The sequence below is a fragment of the Apis laboriosa genome, unplaced genomic scaffold (genome assembly GCF_014066325.1).
Source record: "Apis laboriosa isolate Shangri-la unplaced genomic scaffold, ASM1406632v1 scaffold38_cov145, whole genome shotgun sequence".
Classification (NCBI taxonomy): Eukaryota; Metazoa; Arthropoda; class Insecta; order Hymenoptera; family Apidae; genus Apis; species Apis laboriosa.
The window spans coordinates 1,616,105-1,638,396 of record NW_025223092.1 but is presented as its reverse complement, the minus strand read 5'-3'; the positions used below and the strand labels follow the sequence as shown (position 1 = coordinate 1,638,396).

Here is a 22,292-nt window from a genome sequence, read left to right as displayed (position 1 = left end):
ATGATCTGCTAGAACATAACGGCTGCGGCTAATGCTTTTTCAAAAAAATATAATAAGAATGCCAATTGAGGAAAGAAATATATATAAATTTTGAAATGTTATTCAATTTAGTGACACATATATATTTTTATTCATGATTGTAATTTAATGAGATGTCCACGAATGATTCAAGAAATAAAAAATTATTTCTTAAAATTTAAATTTCAAAGAATTATCTCGAAAATAATTTAAAATATTATTGAATTGAATATAATATATTAAAATACAGTTAACAAAAACTTTTCAAATTGGAAAGTTTAAAAAATTGTTTATTTGAAAAATATATTATTATAAAACAAATAGCACATTTTTTATTCCAAAAATAACGTATATACCTGTATTTTTAATAACAAAAAAATTTCTGATATAACAAAAAACAACTTTCTGAATAACAAAAAAATTCTGATTTCGGATTATACAGAAATGCTCGTGTCACAAACGCTGATTGCTGCGATATTCTCATATTTCCATATGTTTAAGCATTGCACATATATATTGATATTTTTTCTTTTCTAACTTTTATTCCTTAATTCCCTATCTACTATTTTTTTCTTATTTTTATCAAGCCTGTTTTAATTAATTCTTTCAATATTAATCGAAACTACATAACATCTCGTTATAATAAAGTATCTAAACAATACTTTTTATAAAAATATATATGAAGCATTATTAGGAATTACTAGGAATTAATAAAATTGACAGATTGATACAACCATTTTATTAATAAAAATTATACATATTAAATATTAATATGATAAACTATTAGATTATTAATATTAGAAATATTTAGTATTTTGAATATTTATCAATTTTATAATCAAATTTTCATATAAAATAATGAATAAATATCTAAAAATCAATTTTTAGATATTAAATATGACATTGATACAAATAAGATATTTATTATATTAAATAATAAATTACACATTAACTATCATACTAAAAATTTGAGAATATTTTCCAGCAAAATTGAATCACTTTTTTTCATATATTGTGTTAATAATTTTATTATTATTATTATGCAAGAAATTTTTATATTAGTTAAAAAATTTATAGTATTGTTTTTTTATCTTTATATTAGGATTAAGCATTTATATTTTTACTTGTCATTGAACATAATATTTACTTGATAAAATTCTGTATTACATACAGAAATGTAAAAATATTTGTCGATAGACAATGATAAAAAATATAATCTGAAAATCATTTAACATTTAACAATATAAAATTTAAGGCATACTTTTATTAGATAAAGTATTACAAAAAATTATTTAATCTTCTTCTTCTTCTGGAGCAGCTCCTCCACTTCCTTTACGCAGATTCTTCCTTTTTACACGGCCAGGTCTGCCACCACCAAATGGAGATTTTAGTGAAAAGTCAATATGTTTCTGTGAATCCAATCTTACAATGAAAGATGGAATGTTCACCACTTGTTTGCGTACTCTGAAATAAGATATAAGATACATTTTATGCATTATATTCTTATTTCTCAATATTCTGTATTTTTAGTATTTCAAAATATGAATTTATAATGCTATTTAACATATAAAAAAATATACCAATTATTTTTAAAATGAATTTATATCCGTTAATATATAACAGACGTTAAGTGTAGTTACACTAACACTTAAGTGGCCTGTCTGAAAGAAAATATAATATGTATCCATTAATACATAACAGACGTTAAGTGTAGTTTTACTAACACTTAAGTGGCCTGTCTGAAAGAAAATATTATAATGTATTGCTTCATATTCTTGAGCATCTTAGCTCAATACTATAATATAATAACTCATCCAATATTTAAATCACATTTTTTTCTATCATTTTGAAGAAATAATCAATCAGGAAAAGTATATGAATACCTGCAGTAGTCAAAAGACTATTACTACCATATTTTATAATTAAGTAAAATTAATAAAAGCGATTGAAATACTTGTTTCACAAAAAAATAAAAATTATGTTTCCAGATATGAAACCAGATAAATATTTATTTTTATCTGGTGATTAATCAGGAGATTAATATTGCCTTAAAGATTAGAAAAAAATCTGTATATAATCAGTTATTTCTTGCCCATTTTTTAAGGCATATAAAACTAAATTTAGTAAAATTTACCTAATATGACGTTGACGAATAAGTACACGAGCATGATGTATAGACTTGGCAAGCCCTAATTTAAATACTTGAGTTTGGAGTCGTCTTTCTAAAAAATCTTCAATTTTCAAACCAAGAACATAATCAAGCTTCATACGGCTTTCATCTAGTACTCCAATTCTTACCAAACGACGTAAAAGAGCATTTCCTAATAAATATATATATATTTCAATGTATAAAATGTTAAAATATAGAGTAATAATATTAATTATATATTATATTTATCAGTAGAATATATCGTCAAAACTATCAATCAGACAAGAGGTGTCAAAAATATACATTCATCATAATTATTTTATAAGAAAGTTTTAAGAATTTATTAATTTAAAAATATATATAGTTCATTTCATACCCTCAAATAAACGTTTAGGATCCTTCTCTTCTAAAGTAAGAAGTTCTCGAGCAGCTTTTCGAATATTTGCGAGAGTATATTTAACTCTCCATACTTCACGCTTGTTACGAAGGCCATATTCACCAATAATTCGTAATTCTTGATCTAAACGAGCTTTTTCATAAGGTCTTCTTGGGGTAACATAAGTTTTTGAGAAAACTGAAGGTATTCTTCCATTCACCATTTTGTATAATCCTGAGATGTATTTAATGAAAAAAATGTTTGTCTTATATATTATATATGCATCTTTAAAAAAAACAAATTTATTATAATTTTGTGATATTAAATTTCTTATATTGATTATTAAATATAAAATATATTTAATGCATATAAAACTTATATTAACATCACGTGTACATTTAAAGATATGTAATTAAGTTTAAAAAAATTATTTAATTCGCTTAATAATTAATTATTTTTAAAAAAATTAATAAATTTCAGAAATCCATATTGTAATTAAAATAAATTGAATTTTTAAATAACTTTTAAATAAATATCATACCTTACTCTCAATTGTGCAAGAGTAGCAACTACACTGCGTTGGAAGAAAAGTCGAAATGGCCGAACTCACATTGTAAAGCTATAATTCTAGAGCGAATGCAGCGCTTAAACAGGAAGTCTGATACATTTTAACTAGCGGCTTTTTTAAAAAACATACAAAAATATTAGTGTTTAGTAATATCTTATATAATATTAAATTATTAAATATTCTGATCAAAAATCTATTTATATTACTTACATTATTATATATAAAAAATGCTTGTTTTCTTATTTATCATATTTGAATAAATATATTAATAAAAAAAAATTAAATACTTTTTTTTAAATATTTTTATAATATGGTTTTCTTTACATTATAATAGATCAATTTATATACATAATTCATTTCAATATTTAATGAATGATATATATGTATATATATTTTATCAATTTTTGTATTATAATAATATTACATTGAAAAATATATTTCGTATTTCTATATAAAATAATTAATAAATTATTTTCACTACTTTTTAATTATAAATATAAATTTGAAATAAACAATTTATTCGTTATTTATTTATATGTATTTATAAATATATTATGAAAAATATTGTAAACACATTTATTTCGAAACAATTTTTAGATAAGAAATTAATTTTATAAGCCTTGTGATATTTTTATAGAATTTTGTATTCTTCATTGTTGTTGATATTATTTTAATTCTATTTTTGTTTTAATTTTGTATGTTCCATACAAAGTATGTACAAATATAATAATAAAATAACATTTGCAATATGTACATAGTATTTTATAACAAGCAATAAAATTGTTTTTATCTAAATTTTTTAATTCTAACCTAGTATAAATTTTTATGAATATTCGAAAAATTTTGATATTCATAAATTCTTTGATTAATTATAAATATATCACATTTATTATTATACAATATTATGATATATACATGAAAATTTAGTATTTAAAATAAATATCCATTCTTTTTTTATGTAACATTATTCTAATAGAATAAATTTAAAAAAATTTTTTTTAAAGCTTTTTGAAAAATTATTTCTAAATTTTATAATAATTAAATGTATTTTGTTAAATATAAAAATAGGAAATGATAATTTGAGATTAAAATTAATAAATAATATATTTTGTATTTTTATATTTTTAGATAAAATATAATAAAACATTTCATATTCATAAATCACGTTTAATTCACGTTTCATATTAAGTCACGTTTAATTCACGTTTCAGTTTAATATTTTTTGATTTTTTACTGGAGAATGTATCGATATGCAGGGTTATTCTATTGACCCCGAACATAATGAGATGAAGATAAAAGAAGATGTAAGTAACAGTCACGTTTATAACATACTCAGTATCTTGGTGACATTAAAGTAAGCATTAGGAAAGTATCTTTTGTTTCACTATTGTGTTATATTTAGAAATAGTTATTATAATTTCAAATTCATTCATTTTTAAGCTTCCAATAAATTTTATGTTATGGAGATTTTTGGAAGTGTAAGTATTTCAATTTTATTATTTTTGAATAATAATTATTTGATATAATTTTTGATTTTTTATGTAATGAATTTTTTTTTTAATTATAATGAAAATGTCTGATAAAGGGTAAATATTATTATAGGTGAAGCTATATGACTGTTTAAATAATTTTATTTAACATATTTGTTTTGTATCAACAGTTATCTTTTAATAAAATTAATTATAATATTTTATACTTAATATTATATAAAAAATATAAAAGTATTGAAATAAATATATTAAGTAAAGTTATTTTGACAAAATTTATCTTATAAATTGAATAAAAAGAGAGAAAGAAAGAGAGAAAGAGAGATACTAAGATATTTGAATAAAAAATACCTCTAATTAGAAAAAGAGGTGTACTGGATTGGAGATGATTTATGTGGAGCAGTATCCACCATTTAGTATCTCATGTGTTCATTTGCATTATGAGATTGCAAGTTTGATGTCCCAAATTTACAAGTATAAGCTGAAAAAGAAAATAAAAAATTATCTATTCTACGACTATCATAAATATTGATCTGTTATACAATTAAATATATTAATGATTTTAATAGTATTGAAAGTAGTACTTAATAATATTAAAAACAAAATTTTAATATTTAAAAAAGTATTAAAATACAATAATTATTAGAAATGTTATATTTGTGCCAAACTATTAATTATTACTAATCTTTTTCATAAATTAATTATTATTTATCTTTTTTATAAAAAATAATCATAATTTATTATTTTTATACGTTTGAATATAGTTTATGACTAAAATAAATAATTAATAAATAAAAAAAAATATTATTTTGTAATATATTGATGACCCAAGGAACTGCATTTATAGATAACAATTATAATGACCTTTTAAAGGAAATTTATAACTCACGTGAGCAAACTCGTGCAAGATATAACATATATTTATTACAATAATAAGAATAATTTATGTATTAATATCTACATCTATTGTATGATATTTTTCATATACATTATTTTTTTGATTATTTTTATGAATATAGATACATTTGTATAGTATCTTAGGAAAGTTTATTATTAAGAAAAGTATTTAATTAGGAATATATCGTTTATTTAAATATATTTTTGAAATTAAAATTCTTTTTTTTTTTTAGTATCCTATTTTGAAATCTTTTCTCGCGGGATCATTATCTGGAACATTTTCAACTATTTTATTTCAACCATTAGATCTTATTAAAACCAGACTTCAAAGCAAAGTAAATCTTCATCTTGAGTAAGTGAAAAATTTTATTTTCTTCATTATTTTATAAAATTATATATAAAATTTCTTCTTAATTATTACTATTTTATGTTTGATCTAGTACTCCAAAAACTAATACTTTAGGTACAGTAATTCATATCATTAAAAATGAAAATATACTTGGACTTTGGAAAGGTATAACTCCGGTAAGAATTTTAAATTTTAAAAGAATTATAAAGTTTAAAAATTTTATCAAGATATATTAATTAAGAATTTTTTAGTCCATTACAAGAGTTGTACCTGGTGTTGGATTATATTTTTCATCATTACATTGGTTAAAGCATACATTGCATGTAAAAGATCCACTCACACCTACAGAAGCACTGTTATTAGGCATTACTGCAAGATCTATGTCTGGAGCTTTATTAATTCCAATAACAGTAGTAAAAACACGTTTTGAAGTACGTGAAATTATTATAAATATATTTACATTTTTTATATAATATATTATACATCATAGAAAGAAAAATATACAGAAAGTAAAATTAGATATGTGATTAGGCATAAAAATACTAATACTAATAATCTAGAATATTCTACTTAATACGAGTTGCATGAAATTACGAAAATATTGATTTTATTTTCACAGAGTGAAATTTATAAATATAACAGTGTAGGAGAAGCATTGAAAATAATTTACAAGCAGGAAGGAATAAGAGGTCTTTCGAGTGGATTAGTACCAACATTACTAAGAGATGCTCCTTACAGCGGCCTTTATCTCACGTTTTATACACAATTAAAAAATATTGTTATAGAAGCAGGTAAATTTTTCATTAAAATTAAAAGAAGTCTAAAATCAACTTATTCTTATAATAATTATATGTTTTAATATAAATTTTGTTTTTAGATTTGTCCTATGTCAAATCATCTGCTCCAATTCATTTCAGTTGTGGAATATTAGCAGGAATATTTGCTTCTACTGTAACACAACCTGCTGATGTAATCAAGACAAAAATGCAATTATATCCTAATGAATTTAAAAATGTTCGTAACGCAGTTTTTAGGATTTACAAGAAATATGGTATGTTAGGATACTTTAAAGGCATTGTTCCACGAATATTGAGAAGGACATTAATGACTGCAATGGCTTGGACCGTATATGAAGAGGTAGCAAAATTATTAAATCTTTCAATTTTTTATTATTAAGACAATATAAATTCTAAAACAAATTATACGAATTAAATAATATATTATTTTTAGGTTACAAAATTTATGGGACTTAAGTAAAATTTTTTCTATTTAATGATATAATTTTTTGATTCGTTGACATAAAATTTAAAAAAATGAAATAATTTACGCATGATAAAATCAGTCATTCAGCCAATACGAATATTTACACTTGATATACAGTATTTTAGTTTTATACAAAGATAATTTGATTATAGCAAATCATTGTATCATAGCAAATATTACTACTATGTACAGTATTCAGATAGAATATCCTATCGCTCAATAATATATTGTTCATGTATATATTTATTTAATAAATTTTATAATTTAATGTTAAAAATTGTACAGTATCTATTATTTTGTTTATAATTCTGACTATTTTAATGTTTTGTATGTTTTTCAAAATAACCTGATACTTTTATTGTAGTATTGTTTTATTAATTTTAATTAACAATTTTAAGAGTATTACAATGCAAATTATAGACAATTTACCTTGATATTTTTTATCATATGTAGCCTAGAGTAACATTTGCAAATAAGAATAAATTACTAATAAATCTGTTTTTAATTTTTTCCCTATATCATAATATAATGTTGATAACAATAATTATGTATTCAATTCTTTTAATTTTATGATTTTTCTTGTAATTAACTTCAAGAAAACGCGATGTAATAAAAATGAACCAAACGCAGGTGTATAAAATTCATGATTGGAATTTTTAGATTATGCAAAATCTTTACCTCAATATTATATTAAGCAGTGTGCAAGTGAGCCTGTTGCATTGGTTACATCTCCATGGCATGTCTTCTGTCTGAAAATAGACAATACAACTTTCAAATGTTGATGATCCTCATTATTTCTTCTTTCATATTAATTTAAGTCGTTACCAAACAGCAGGATAACGTACTCGTATATTATTTGTTAACCTTGACCTAATACATGACATATTTAACAAAAATATCATACTTCTGTCGGCTACATGTGTGAAAGGTAAATTACATAATTAAAATTGATCATCTTTGATTGTGACATTGGAAAAATAAAATTATTTTTTAACCTATATAAAATTAAAATAAAAAAAAATTGATATATGTTGCAAACTTGTATTAACTGTCACAAAAATTATAGATGATAAATGTTATTGATCTATTGTTTGTTAATAGAAAAATTTAATATGAATTAAGAAATTTATTTTTTGTTTTGTATAAATGAAATCTATATCAAATAATGTTTTATTAAATCTATTTTTAGTAATCTCATTTATAAAAGAATCTAAAATATAACAATATATAAGTGAAAAATGAAAATCTATCATGACAAAGACAGCAAATTTTAATTTTGTAATTTTGAAACAATTAGAATTTTTCATTATCAAGATTCTTTTCATCCCAATGCAACAAAATAAGATGATCGTTTTTTTAAAGTTGTTATTTTGATATTTTGTTTTTTCTTAAAAAAATTTTTTTTTTAATTTAATTGGTTCAGAAAACAAATTATTAAATATATAAATGATTTATTATGATTTAATATGAATACACAAATGTAGTACGCGCATAAAGTATGAGTTCTCTATAAGCCGAAATGAAGGGCGCGACAAAAGAATAAGATATGATTAAAGGAGATGTCCTCGGAGCACCATAAGATACATTCCACGTGACCTGTCATCAACCTTCAAATCGCTGTACCATGATACTATGAGATTTATATGTATACAACTTTCTAATAGAAAAATTTGACCGAGCTTCGCCATGTCCTGTCTCTCAAAACTAAAAATAATGGAGAAAAAATGCATGCAAAGGGAAGAATGCATCATATATGATACATGTTACTCGAACTTTTACAAATAAAGTTCAAATGACGACGATAAGACTATATGCCAAAATTACATTCTGAATCAATAATAGCCACATGGCTGTTAAATAAATATACATTTCTGGACTATACATATGAATCTGTATAAACTATTGCTTTATTGTCTTAAATTCAAATATTAAAATTGTTCCTTTTGAGTTCATAGCAGAAATCTTCCCTGACTAATTGATAATTTTTCAATTTTAAATAGAATATGCTCCAATAAATTGCAATCAGGGAATAAGGAAAGTAAGAGTAGGAGATTATTATCATAACTTTATAACTTTATAAGCACTCGAATATCGTCGAAAATAAAGATCACCATTTTGAAAATGTCTAACTTTCCTAATAAAAGGACATGTTTGGTATTATCATTCCGATATAAATACCTCAGAAATGCGTAGTAGAAGCTAGGATTGTATAGTCACAGTCACACAGGGCACTGTTGTGGCAGGTCTACGGAAGTAGGCACTGTTTCCTCCACTAAACCACTAATTTCTTTTCGACAAAAAAGCTATGCAGTCGTTGAAATTATATAATTGATTTACCCTATGAAGACATTATACCGATCAAAGCAAGCATAGGTATACCTTCTCCTATCTTGCTCTGTAGACAATATCTATAATACTACATGATAAAAATACCTTTCGTATGGGAACAATATTACTATTCCTTGCTCGACATTACCTCGATGCACCGTTTTTCAGTAATACGTTACATAGAGCAAGCTCGTCACTTTCAAAATTAAACGCTGTACAAACAGGTCCATATGAAATTTAGTACAAGTGTTTCTCCGATTAATAGGCAGGACCAGAGACTGGCTCGCTGTGACTATGCCATTCTTCAAAATTACAGATAATTATCATGTATATATTATGTGCATCTAATGAAACTCACCTGGTAAAGAACCTGTACAGTAATTGAGACGAATATGCTATATTGTTTAGTGCATACCTGGCTTACTTCTCACTCACTAACCAATCAAGAGTTGTTACTTGTGACTTCGACTTCTAGATCGATGGCGTCGCCGGTTGTGATGACTCGAGCTTCGATGATCACGATTTCCTAAAAGTATGTAATAAATTTCTAAAATTCCTAAAATTTTCTTATTTAGTAATGATTAAATTTTACAATGTATATTATATTTAAATACCTTTATCTCGTGTATGACGTCGGTGATCATCATCTCGATGTCTCTCATGTTTATCTCTTGATCTACTTCTACTTCTGTGTCCCGAATTTCTGAATACAATTATGTAGTATTAGTATTATGAAACATTTTCTATTATATTTTATATTTAATAAGAAAAACATTTTAGTAATTATTTTACCTATGACTGCCTGAATCATGTCTGCCTTTATCGTCATCGCGTCTACGGCGTTTATCTCTTTCTCTATCTCTATCTCGATCATCTCTTCTTCGTCTATCAAGTTCTTCATTGGCACGTGCTCTTTGTTTCCTATCTTCTTCTCTTCTTTGTTCTTTTTCATCTCTAGCTTTTTCACGTTTACTCTAAAATTGTTTTCATAATAAATATTATTTTATTATTTAAAAAATCTATCTTTGTACAAAAATTATAAATTACCATAATTTCTTGAAGAGCACTCTTTAATCTAGCATATCCAACATGTTGTTTACCCATTAAATGATCATCAATTCGTTGTTGTGCATCTCCAACAATAAGAAATGCACCACATACGTCGCATACTTCCATTTGTTTTTCTTGTGCAGCAGCTAATTCGGCAGTCTAAAATAAGTTAAAGTTTAATTTTCTCTGTTTTTTCTTTACAATGTTAATATGATATATAACAATATTTACCTGATTATAATGACTATTGTCATTAGATTTCCTTAATGTTTCTCGTTCTTCTTTTAATTGATCACATAATCTCATTAAACCTTGAGCTTGTTCCACATTACCTTGTATACCACTTTGTTCTGCTTCTTCTACTAATTTATTAATTTTCTCAGTTAAAAGTGCAATTTGTTCTTCATTTCTCTGAGTTTGTGCTGGTGTTAAAGTAGGCTAATAAATAAGAATTGATAATCTTTTCATCACTCATTTTATATCAATGCATGTAACAAGATTGTTATAATTAATAAAAAAGAAAAAAAATATAATATTTTAAATAATATTGATTATTAGACATTTATTTACCGCTTCAGTTCTTCCAATAAGAGCTAATCGTTGTTTTCCCTTTATTATTTTTCTTTCAACTTCATTTAACATACTTTGACAAAATCTAATAAATTCATCTTCATATTGTTGTTTTCGATATGAATATGGAGCTTTTTCAAACAGTTCTCTAGCTTCATCATCATGTACTCGAGAACATGCACCCAAATCAGCTCTCGTATTAACAAATAAATCATGAGGACAAAATTTAACTAAATATAATTTACAAAACTGGAAAATAAAAATTCAATGAAAATTTATAATGAAATGTCAATACTCCGAAATTTGACTTTCTTAATGACTAATGTCATTGAAATATCAACATTTTCAAAAACTTACTTCAGGATCTTCCCAATTAAGTTCTTTAGGTTTTTCATTAGGAAGAACATTTCTGTTTCTTCCCATAAGTTCATCAAGCAGGGCAGCAGCAGCAGCAGCAGCCATTTCTAAAATTCTTTATTGAATTCGTTTATTAATGGTATATGAAAACCCACTGATAATTTTTATGTTGACAGTATTAAATTTATCGAGTTTGTTTGTATTTCACTTGAAGAATGTGATAAATGAAATTATATAAATTCATTCCAAAATAAAAAGAGTACACAGCAACATTAAGTCACTCAAACGAAGTGATATCTTGATTCTAACCCTGAACCCTTTTTTACTTCAGAAGGCGGTAGTGTAGCAAACAATATGGCGAAATTCATAGAAATACTTACATATTGCATGAAAGCAAACAAGAGAAAATCCAAATTTGTATTCCTTCAATTCAATAAACAATGCATATTAAACGAATCCTAACTTGTTTTATATTTCTTTCAATTGTCTATTTTTTATTTAGTATAAATATCTTAGAAAATTTAAAAAAAATATTATACAATATAACGCGAATCACAATATGACGCTCTCACAATCTTCATTACTACGTGATATAACATGAAACATCAATGTTTTGTTTCGCTACAATAAATATACAATATACACATATATTTATTTTAATATTATTTTCTTTATAAAAATAAAAAATAATTGAATTATTTTAATTCCATCTGATACATAATAATTTATCAATTAATTTTTTTATATATTTCTTGTTACATAAAATTCGTTTAAACAGATAGTTGACTATTTCTCCGTACAAATTTAAATGTATTTTATTTAAATTTTATATCATTTTAAATTAAAAATTATTCGATTTTTTTTATTTTTTAAATATTTGTTTAAAAAATATTTATATGTTATTAAAAATAATGTAATAACAATTTATTAATTATCACTTTTGAATTAATGTTGATTATACATATGATTATAGAATGTACAAATATAATATATATATAATATATATATAATTTTATATTCATTATATTAAATATAATTATCAATTTCAATTTAAAAAATATTATCAAATTTTTACAGAATAAAAATATGGAAAATACGAAATGATTAATAATTAAAATTGGATAATTAATTAACTATAAACTATATTTTATTTGAATAAATAATAATTATCCCGAAGTATTTTCTTCCTTCTTTTATAATTTTAATGCAATATGAATGATGAAATCACATGTAATATAATTAACGACAAATTTGTGATGATGAATGTAACAATGAATGACAATTATCAAATAAATGTCGATTAAATTTATTCGTATTCTTCATCATCAGGTCGTACTTGAGGAAATCTTCTCACAGGTTGATGTTGAGGTTGTGGACGTCTGTGCTGGAGTGGAATGTTCACTTCCTCGGGACTACGAAAAACTTGATTCACTGGTAAACGAAATTGTGGAAGATTGGTTGGCTGTGGACGCGCTGATGGTGGAATACTATTCAATGTAGCTGATTGTGGATTTGCGTATACCTACGTACATATATATATATATATATATTTATTATTTATCTTATCCTTCACATTTCAAACAATTGTTATTTTAATAAAATCTTACTGGTGGAGTGGGACGGCGAATAGGTGCAGAAGGAGTAATCTGATAGTCGCCAATCTCACGCTCATCCGGGTGAATGTCTGCCGGAAAATATCTTTCACTGTATCTCAAGGTCACATTCGGTTTGTTTTCAGCTTCAGCCAAGTTCAATGGTTTATAAAGATATTCATTAACGAAGTGATATTGCGAGCTTTTCTTACAGTTTATGTCCCCACTTGGTGGCATGCAAATTAGATGAACCTGTAACAGAGACACACTTATTGATGACCTCGGAGTTGAAATGATATAAAATTTAAAAGAAAGAAAACAGTTTCATGGAATAGTGAAATAGACAGAGAAAAACAGACACAATACATTCATATTTGTTATACTCTTCGAGAAAAAGAATGTAAGTAAGATTAATTTGAAATGGAAATGCATAATAGTATACGAGTATTAGATAGCCGAACGATTTATGATTAGCCTTATCATCTAATCGAATGGAGAGAACCAGAAATATTAGAGTGAAAATGTAGAGTGCAAAGTATATGAGAAGTGAAATTTGCTTATCAATAAATGTTTGAATCTGATTAGTTGCACGGTCAAAAGAAATATTTATATTCGGTGAATGTTTTCACCGAGCAACTCGGATTATGTACAAAAGATCACGATTTGTGTAATTACGGAACAGGTATGGAAAGTGTTTTGCATTTTTACGTTGAAATATAATTCATTTAAAAGTTGTTATGTACACTGTTGAAAATTACCTGATGGAATGTAAATCCTTCGGGACAAATCCAAGAATGTTTCGCGTTATCTTGACAATAGTGGAAGACCTCGCAATTAAGATCTTCATCGGCATAATAACCGGTTTGTTTGTTCACACAATCAAATTTACTTTGCGGTAAAAGAAGAGTCAAACGATCGGGTTCTTCTTTTTCTTCAAGTTCTTCAGCCTCCTTTAATTTTAAGACACAATTAAACACAATTATGTATTTGAATACGAACTTAATAAATAAAATTATTTGTATAAACTGTTTTATTTTTTTATAATATTCGTTCGAAATATAGATTTTTCGAAGTATTTTTAGAAATAAAATCAATTCAATTATCATAAAATGATTATTTCGGCAATCATCGTTTTTGGAATAAAGATATATAATTATTCGAAATCACATGCAAAAAATAAAACGATTTACTTTTTCGCGAAAATTCATTTCTTTCTTTTTGATGTAATTTACTATTATGTAAGCTTGAATTGTATGAAATTGAAAATATAGATGTAAGAATTTCTTATACTACTTTCACTTATTATAAGATATAAAACGTAACAGTTTCACCTGTTACAACTTCCAAAGTTTTATAAAATTTTATACTTGGATAGATATTAAAAAGATTTTAAATTATAAAAAAATTATTACTTTTGGATTTTGTGGTTGACCACCACGAAGAATACCACGCGGAGGTCCATTCACTCTGATACCTGTTTGATCAAGAGATGCAGCCGATGGTTTGCGATAAAGCTATAAAAAAAAGAAAAGTATTTCTTGGACGTGTTTTAAAACAATTTAATCTATATTTATTTTATGTCTATTATTTTAAGTCCCAATATGAATGTCTAAATGACATTTGAATTTTCAATAATTATTTATAATATAATTATTATTCATTATCTTATTATGAAAAAAATAGATAAATATATCCAGCCTGGAAATATATTTAGCCTGGAAATTTTTTACTGTAAAAATTTGCAATATAAAAGTTCAGAAATTATCTTCAAGTTTATAGGTTATCATCAGATGTCTTTAAGACTTCCAATAAGAAGTTTTTGTACTGTCTAGCTCATAAATGAAATATACTCGTATTCTTTCATACTTGTGAATGAAAAGTAATCGAACTCTTCCTCTTCAAATCATTCAAATGGAAGAATGAATGGAAGAAAGAAATCGTACGATTTTATACGATTATTTAATAAATATATACGAGTCGATACTTTAAACCAATTGAAAGTAACTTATTTTTACGTAAGTTGTTACATAATATGTTACGATACAAGTAATTGCAATATAATGGTGTAATATACTTTCATTACAATTAATAATATTAATCGAAAAATATACGAATTTATACTTATATTAATATATATATATATATATATATGTATAATAAAATGTATAATTTATAATTTATATTAAATTAAATAAAACATACTTATCACAAATACGTTATAATTTTATTGCTTACAGATGGTTGACTGCTTGGATTTCTGTAGGCAGGCGTTGGGGAAGGAGTAGGTGTTACAATGTTATCCTCGTAACTGTTATCGCGAAAACCTTGACCAGCGTTAAGGCCAGACGAGTAGAGTGGCCCTAAGCTGGACGATTTGCCGGGAAAAGACACTCTTGGTTCCAAATCGTAAGAACCTTGCGCTGCCACGGTCGCAGTTAATGCCGCAAGACACAGCCAATACATTCTACATAAATGGAAAACGAGAGAGTTAAGTGATGTCCATGTCGATTTTTCACTCTCTAAGACGACATGCGAGATGGATCTTTATAAATATATATTATACAGAGAAAATTTATCCTATTTACGGTGAACATGCGCAAGGGAAAGCGATCTTGGTTTTTATTGTGCCCTCGATAAAGTATGGTGATCGGGGAACGAAGTGGAAAGCGACGATATTTCATTAGATTCACGTAAAACGATGTTAATCTTTCGTATATATTACGAACATTTAATTTATCTTTTTTATTATCTTACAAACGTGTCTCAAATCGTCAAGAATTCTATGCAATTTTTTTGTATTCGAATTGATTGATGATGATTTCAAGTATGATATTCGATATTAAATAATTAAACGTTATAATTTCACTGGCAAATAGATATTAAAAATGAGGAACAGCTGTTGGAGAAAGAGGAGTATAAGGAGAAATGTGATGAATCATCGTTTAGAGAAAAGTGATATTTGGTTAAGTTTTAGCGAATTCATTCGCAGCTGACATCGCAGTGTGTAAATGCATTGAAAGCATAGATGTCGATGACCTAGAAATATCTAGAGCTAGGAGAAATGTGGTGAAATATTTTAATCTATATATATATATATATATATATATGTTCAAAGGAAACTGGTTAGCCAACAAATGTACTTCAACAAATGAAATTATCATATTTATCAAACACGGAAGAAATTCATTGCGCCTGTCAAATCTTTGGTAAAGATCTATTGTTTGTCTTGAATGAAACACGTGCGTTTACACTTCTATCGATAATGATTGTGGAAAGCACCTTACTTTCTAAGTACGTAAAACATGGATAGTGGTTTCACGAATCGTTGAAAACATCTCATTCGTAACGGTGACGATGATGTATGAGAGATCTGGGGCTTTCGATAAAAAATTTGAAAGGCTTGATATTATATACTAATTTCTCGCTTGTTAAAAGAAATTTCTTGTACATTTTTTGTACAACTATAACAAATATTAAAAAAAAAAAAAAAAAAAAAAATATCAAAAAATTGAAAAATTCAAACGATAAAATTGCAAATCAAATATCATTTTATTCTTTATTTTCATTTCTTATAGATTAAGTGTTTTAAAAATTTAAAAGTTCATTAAATAAAATTAAACAAAAAAAAAGTTAATTGAAATCAATTAAAAATTCTTTTATTTTATTCAAATAAAAACAATATTAATATCTGTAATTATTCACTCAAATTAAATTTAATTGTAAGAAATATCAGTATAAAAGATTACGCGCGAAGATAATCACAAGTAAAAATTAAATTTTAAGCTAATGATCTATATTTATCAGAGAAATACTAAAAGTAGACGTATAGATCACTGGATATTACTTTCTTTAAAACGAAAACGCGATATGGAAAATAGCGCTATATAAACACGTTACTTAAACACGTCGAATACAAAGGTCGAATGTAACCCGGTTTTTTCTCTGCTTTTTTTAATACAACTTTTACGCAACCTGTTTCTCAAATGATCTCGGGTCATCGGCGTAATTTCTACGCCGATTTACTTGATTAAGCCGGTCCATTTAAAGAAACAAAGTGACCAATAAGCGGCGACGATAGGATACGGGAAAAAGAATGTAGTTGTTGCTCTTAATGAGAATCTTGTCTTTACTAGGCGCAAGTTCGCAAACCGGCCGATCGTTAAGATATATAGTCGCAAACTTGGTTCGATCGGTAGCTCGAGTGAAAGTGAGAGGGTCTGCGTGTAAAAATGTATACTACTCAGAGAAAAATGGGAGCGTATATCTGTCTTGAGTGTTGCGAATTAAATTATGGTGTAAAAATATGCAGATCGTGAAACGATATCATACAAGGTTCGCGAGTTGGAAAGGAAAATGATTGCGAGTAGTGATACAAAAGAGGAACCATCAGGAATTCGATCATTTCGATTAATTTTTCGTGCTTTGTTTCTATGTCAGTTTCTCCTATATCGTTGATCAAAGAAAATAGTAGAAACTTTCTCTGCGTGTTGGATACATGATCAAACGTCTTTTAATAATTGGGGCAATTTTGGAGAAATTATTTTGAGCGAGTAATTGCGAGAATTTATTTTTCTTTTTTTTTTTTTCATTAAGACGAATTTATTAGGACAACCAGTTTCGTTTAATTATGATATTTTCTTTCGTGATGAATTACATTTTTTCAAGATTAATCTTTGAGAAATTAAAAATAATTGTAGAAGAATTAATTATGTAGCTTTGAATATGGATTTAATTGAAATTAATTTGTATTTGATTCTTATCAAGGTATATTAATAAATTAATATGATATATTGAATCATTTTAAATGTGAAGAGATGTAAGTAATTAGAATTACTTATATCGAACAAACTTTAATGATTTCTTAATGTAAATTTATTTTTTGTTTTTGATAAATAAAATACAAATAATTGAAATTGAAAGTTAATTAATGAAGGTTTTTCAAATCGTATCAAAGAAAGCAATTGCATAATGAGTAGAGAGATAGTTGTCAGACAACTACAAACAAGAAGAACGCGGTGGTATAATATAATCAGTGGAGGGTACACATAACTGGTCGGCCAGTTGTCGCACTTAGATATGCTATTAATGGAAATCTGGAACAGATTTTATATGTGATGACATTTTTTCCGATTCGATGAAAGAAATCTCTCCTTAGATCTGTCTTTAATTCTCGTATATCGAATTACGATGATACATAATTCCAGAATTTCAAATATGCAAAATATATTTTCGATTGTCAAATTTCAAAGCCTAGAATAAAATGAAACTTAATTATTTTATATTATATAAGTGAATATAGTTAAAAGTTTGAAAAGTACGATACAATTGAAAAATAATATTATAGAAATTTACATTTTATTTATAATATTATTTGAATAAAATATTACACATTTTTAAAATAAGTTATATTAAACGAGTAATTTATAAAATAATATCAATAATATAATGTTATTAATAATGATTTATTAATATTATTAAAATCTTTCATAAATTCTTAACTGCAGTTCCTGTTCGCCCTCGCACAACCGGTTTCCTTTCCCGTTTCCAAGGCACGTGCCATAATCTTTGTTCCTTCGTGCATAACGATAATTTCGCAAAATTTTTCATATTTCATGAGACGTATGTAATATCAAGATACATTGGTATTCAAATTTATTACATTTATTTGGATCGTTTTAAATTCATTTCGAATGATTATATCCGCACGTTCAAAAAAAAAAAAAAAAAAAGAAAAGAACACCAATGATACACAGATGAAAATTCAGATGATAATCATCGGATATAAAGAAACACTTTCACTGTCAAAGTTTTCGTCACTAATCTCACATTTTTTTTCCTGATGTTCCTTCATCCCTTCTTTATTTTTTTTCTCTCTTTTTTTTTTTTTTTTTTTAGAAACGTACTTTTTACCCCACTTACCTGTCAACGACGGAGGTAGAGGAGTAACAGCACGAAGAATGGATTGACAATACACAAGCTTTATCTTGGCCGGCCGGTTCTTCATTCTCTTATATAGCGTGTCTCGCTGAAAGTTACCTCCACCAAGTAATATCTGGATTTACTTTGGGGTAGTGGGAGATACTGACCGATGTATATTGTAAAACAAACATGTTCTTGAAAATTTTTGGTTCCAAAGATGATCTTGAACGAGAAATAATTAGATGTATAAATAATATACATAATAATATAAAAGCATAATTGTAAACTATGATAATTATTAGATTGATAGATTGTGAAGTCGTCTTAATGATGTAATTAAATAATATGGAATAATATGGAATAATAACATGCAATTTATTTCAAATTTAAATGAATTGATATATAATTGAAATAATCTGATAAAAACTTTTTAAAAAATTTTTGAAAGAAAAAATTGAAATAAAACGCAATATTTCAGAATTGTTCTTAATAAAGAAAAGGATTTTGAGAATTTCATGGAAGAGTAGTTATTTTTTACTATTTATTATTTTTTTGCTTGTTAAAATCTTTTCTTTCTAACTTTCTATTTTCATTTAATCATTAATAAACTGTTTTAATTTTATTTGTAAAAAAAATTTCTTTCATCCAACTTTCATCCAGTTTTTTTTGTCCATTCATTTTACAAAATGGATAGAATGTATAAAAATCTCAAATAATATTTTAATTTCTATTTTATGATTAAAAAATTTTTTGAAATATAATTCATGAGATAGCTTTAATTTGTAGAATATGTGACATGCAGATCGTAAAAAATCGGAGGTAATTTTAATTATGTTAAACATAGAATTTTCATGTATGTAATAAATCAAACATCATAGTATAAACATGTTTACAATATGCAGATGAAACATAATAAATATTTACAATTCTACAAAGTGAAAAAAAAAATTGTCATCAAGTTGGAAACTTTTAAATGAAATTCCTCACAATTTTTTTTTTTTTTTTACATAAATGCCGACAACTTATCAATAGAAATGGAAAAATAGAGAAGTAAATAATGTATAATTATTAGCAATATATACATATTTGTACATTAACAAATATTTTTTCGTGACTAATGAGATTTTAACGAAGCATCGGAAGAAAAAGCAACAAATTGATTGCACGCTTGAATGCAATTCTTACATCACCGATAGCTAAAGTCTTTTGATATTTTTTATCTTCATATACATAAGACTTCACACCGGATCGTTTCCGTAAAGTACTTTCAATACCAATGGGATCCCAATGAAATCGAATGAATTGACTTTCAATCACGCACTACATGAAAATTTCTTTTCAATAGTAGGTCGTATTTCGACGTCAAATTTTACAATGTTGGCTTTATTTGCATTCAACGTGATTTTAATTCTGATATACAACAATGAACTTTTATTTTCAACATATAATGCATAAGTCTTATTTCATCCATTTTTATTCTATACATTCCATTTCATTCTTTCATTTCTTTATAATTATGATAATTTTATGATATAATATAATTAATATACATAATATTATATTACATTATTTATAATAAAGTTTTATATATATGTATATTTATGATAATTATTTTCTTCTTTTTCTTTTCTTTATAGTTTATATGATTATAATTTTTAAAAAATTTTAAAGCTAAAGATTGACAATTAATGAATTAACATTACTTTTTCGCATATAACTTAATCTATTTTCTGTGCATTTTTAAATTTGTTTGCACATACTGTAAACATAAATTTTAATTGCTTTTCATTTAAGTATCGTAAGTTGTACACTGTGCTACTAAAATGTTGAAAGTAGGTGGATCTGTACTTAATTTGATAGCCTTTCACGCAGAATGCTATTGTATCTTAATCATATTTATAAAAAATCTTGTATTCTTTTTATATTTGTTTATTTTTATTTTAATAAAAAAATTCAATTTATTATACCATATTATACCAAAATATTGATTCAACGTAATATTATGTAATAATATTATAAAATATTAATACTGTATGATACGATCGATCGTATAAATGAATCATTTTAACATTATTAACTGATTCAATTAACCGATCGAGAATGTTAACCGGAAGAGAAAAATTCACATCCGCTAAGAAACTTTCGATCTCTTTTCTTCATTTTCTTGATTCTTTGGGAGCGTAAATTGTCGCTCCTCTTCGTGGAATTCAATACACTGTTTAGCGTGTAATTTATTGAAATTGTATGGAAATAGATCGCGTGGACTTTCTTTCTTTCAGAGACGTCCATCGAAGGTCATTGTTTTCACTTGACGGAAATCGAGGGAGTGATTACTTTCGATTGAAGCCATCGACAAGATCGTTCCAGGATTCGGCTGTCATTCACTTTCTTTGTCTCTCTTTGTTCTTTGTACAGTAACTTTTCCTTTTCTAACTTTTTCTTATCAACGAAGCACGTAGCTTTTAATGTATAATTAACTGTATATCAATATCTATATGTTTTTATCTAAATAAAAAATAAATATCAATATTAATTTTGTCAAAAATATCTTTGTTTATTTATTATATATTTTTGTAAAAAAACTAACAAAAAAAGATACTTTTGTTGATACTCGTTTTTATAAGCTATGACAAATAAGTGTCAATAATAAAGATATCTTTTGTTGTTGATTATAATTAATTATATAATTCTAGCATTATGCAATCAATTATTCAATTTATTATATATTTTTGTAAAAAAACTAACAAAAAAAGATACTTTTGTTGATACTCGTTTTTATAAGCTATGACAAATAAGTGTCAATAATAAAGATATCTTTTGTTGTTGGTTATAATTAATTATATAATTCTAGCGTTATGCAATCAATTATTCAATTCATCAAATAATTAATATCGCGTATTTTTGAATTTGTTCCTTGAGTAAAACAAGTTCCACCTACGCATTCGGCATTACTTTGTCCGAACGATCAAACTTTCAATATATAATATACCGAACGGTTAACTGTCTGTTTCCTCCTATATACTTCAAACCTCGGTGCGTTCGTTCCTTAGAAAATTGACCTCGTCGAAGAGAATTGACTTTTTTCAGATATCGAACCGGTTTCTACTAACTGCAACTGAATTTAGATCGCGAAGTTAAAGAATAAAATGCATTCTTATATACATGATTAACGTGTACTTAATCATATATGTATCGTTATAGTTATATAATGTATTAACTTTTCATTGTTCTCAATGAATCGTTTCTTTTTATATAACTCATCATTAAATATTTAATCTTAAATCTTTAATTTTCATATGGTTAAAGTTTAACTTTAAAAACTAAAGTAACTATATGTATATTCATTTCTTTACAATGCAAAATGTCGAA

The 22,292-nt window shown here is 25.4% G+C and overlaps 4 protein-coding genes across 15 annotated transcripts; 1 reads left to right on the top strand and 3 right to left on the bottom strand.

Moving 5' to 3' along the window:
• Positions 1-1,262: 1,262 nt before the first annotated feature.
• Positions 1,263-3,208, bottom strand: LOC122715498 (40S ribosomal protein S9). 3 transcript variants are annotated; one of them, XR_006346844.1, is made up of 5 exons: positions 3,085-3,208; positions 2,544-2,777; positions 2,153-2,339; positions 1,599-1,757; positions 1,263-1,482 (listed from the first exon to the last, which is right to left on the bottom strand). XR_006346844.1 is itself a non-coding variant. In XM_043937730.1 (4 exons), exons 2-4 carry the CDS (start codon positions 2,764-2,766, stop codon positions 1,311-1,313), a joined length of 582 nt encoding a protein of 193 aa, XP_043793665.1. In that variant the 5' UTR covers positions 2,767-2,777; positions 3,085-3,208; the 3' UTR covers positions 1,263-1,310. The 3 variants fall into 3 exon arrangements, 1 of the variants encoding a protein (XP_043793665.1); XR_006346843.1 differs by having other exon boundaries at positions 1,599-1,679; XM_043937730.1 differs by lacking the exon at positions 1,599-1,757.
• Positions 3,209-3,769: 561 nt separating this feature from the next.
• On the top strand, positions 3,770-7,402 carry LOC122715558 (mitochondrial glycine transporter-like). Of its 6 annotated transcripts, none has more exons than XM_043937834.1 (8): positions 3,770-3,822; positions 4,323-4,415; positions 5,729-5,847; positions 5,936-6,020; positions 6,096-6,275; positions 6,464-6,635; positions 6,722-6,981; positions 7,075-7,402. In XM_043937834.1, exons 2-8 carry the CDS (start codon positions 4,362-4,364, stop codon positions 7,099-7,101), a joined length of 897 nt encoding a protein of 298 aa, XP_043793769.1. In that variant the 5' UTR covers positions 3,770-3,822; positions 4,323-4,361; the 3' UTR covers positions 7,102-7,402. The 6 variants fall into 6 exon arrangements, with proteins under 6 accessions (XP_043793769.1, XP_043793767.1, XP_043793770.1 ...); XM_043937835.1 differs by lacking the exon at positions 7,075-7,402 and adding an exon at positions 4,552-4,589 and having other exon boundaries at positions 3,780-3,822; positions 6,722-7,053; XM_043937832.1 differs by lacking the exon at positions 7,075-7,402 and having other exon boundaries at positions 6,722-7,053.
• Positions 4,840-11,953, bottom strand: LOC122715557 (luc7-like protein 3). Of its 5 annotated transcripts, none has more exons than XR_006346859.1 (9): positions 11,413-11,732; positions 11,056-11,304; positions 10,717-10,923; positions 10,483-10,644; positions 10,228-10,409; positions 10,050-10,138; positions 9,286-9,961; positions 7,786-7,856; positions 4,840-5,079 (listed from the first exon to the last, which is right to left on the bottom strand). XR_006346859.1 is itself a non-coding variant. In XM_043937831.1 (8 exons), the coding sequence occupies exons 1-7, from the start codon at positions 11,515-11,517 to the stop codon at positions 9,888-9,890; spliced, it is 1,068 nt and encodes a 355-aa protein (XP_043793766.1). In that variant the 5' UTR covers positions 11,518-11,732; the 3' UTR covers positions 7,593-7,856; positions 9,851-9,887. The 5 variants fall into 5 exon arrangements, 2 of the variants coding, with proteins under 2 accessions (XP_043793766.1, XP_043793765.1); XR_006346862.1 differs by having other exon boundaries at positions 9,851-9,961; XR_006346860.1 differs by lacking the exon at positions 4,840-5,079 and adding an exon at positions 11,793-11,953 and having other exon boundaries at positions 7,593-7,856; positions 11,413-11,527.
• A 765-nt stretch (positions 11,954-12,718) lies between these two features.
• Positions 12,719-15,611, bottom strand: LOC122715561. Its single transcript, XM_043937839.1, has 5 exons — positions 15,240-15,611; positions 14,417-14,518; positions 13,763-13,954; positions 13,020-13,256; positions 12,719-12,934 (listed from the first exon to the last, which is right to left on the bottom strand). Exons 1-5 carry the CDS (start codon positions 15,465-15,467, stop codon positions 12,719-12,721), a joined length of 975 nt encoding a protein of 324 aa, XP_043793774.1. The 5' UTR covers positions 15,468-15,611.
• Between the last annotated feature and the right edge of the window lie 6,681 nt (positions 15,612-22,292).

What these genes read in the sequence shown, in the direction of transcription:
- LOC122715498 (XM_043937730.1), bottom strand. Translation starts at nt 2,766, where the DNA reads ATGGTGAATGGAAGAATACCTTCAGTTTTCTCAAAAACTTATGTTACC. An exon ending in TCCTAAACGTTTATTTGAGG is followed by an intron (nt 2,340 to 2,543) that starts GTATGAAATGAA and finishes TATATTTATTAG; the next exon opens with GAAATGCTCTTTTACGTCGT. An exon ending in ATTCGTCAACGTCATATTAG is followed by an intron (nt 1,483 to 2,152) that starts GTAAATTTTACT and finishes ATCTTATTTCAG; the next exon opens with AGTACGCAAACAAGTGGTGA.
- LOC122715558 (XM_043937832.1), top strand. Translation starts at nt 4,362, where the DNA reads ATGCAGGGTTATTCTATTGACCCCGAACATAATGAGATGAAGATAAAA. An exon ending in AGATGAAGATAAAAGAAGAT is followed by an intron (nt 4,416 to 5,728) that starts GTAAGTAACAGT and finishes TTTTTTTTTTAG; the next exon opens with TATCCTATTTTGAAATCTTT. An exon ending in TAGTAAAAACACGTTTTGAA is followed by an intron (nt 6,276 to 6,463) that starts GTACGTGAAATT and finishes TTATTTTCACAG; the next exon opens with AGTGAAATTTATAAATATAA.
- LOC122715557 (XM_043937831.1), bottom strand. Translation starts at nt 11,517, where the DNA reads ATGGCTGCTGCTGCTGCTGCTGCCCTGCTTGATGAACTTATGGGAAGA. An exon ending in TTAATTGGGAAGATCCTGAA is followed by an intron (nt 11,305 to 11,412) that starts GTAAGTTTTTGA and finishes TTTATTTTCCAG; the next exon opens with TTTTGTAAATTATATTTAGT. An exon ending in ACAATAGTCATTATAATCAG is followed by an intron (nt 10,645 to 10,716) that starts GTAAATATTGTT and finishes AACTTATTTTAG; the next exon opens with ACTGCCGAATTAGCTGCTGC.
- LOC122715561 (XM_043937839.1), bottom strand. Translation starts at nt 15,467, where the DNA reads ATGTATTGGCTGTGTCTTGCGGCATTAACTGCGACCGTGGCAGCGCAA. An exon ending in ATCCAAGCAGTCAACCATCT is followed by an intron (nt 14,519 to 15,239) that starts GTAAGCAATAAA and finishes TTTTTTTTATAG; the next exon opens with CTTTATCGCAAACCATCGGC. An exon ending in TTCGCCGTCCCACTCCACCA is followed by an intron (nt 12,935 to 13,019) that starts GTAAGATTTTAT and finishes ATATGTACGTAG; the next exon opens with GTATACGCAAATCCACAATC.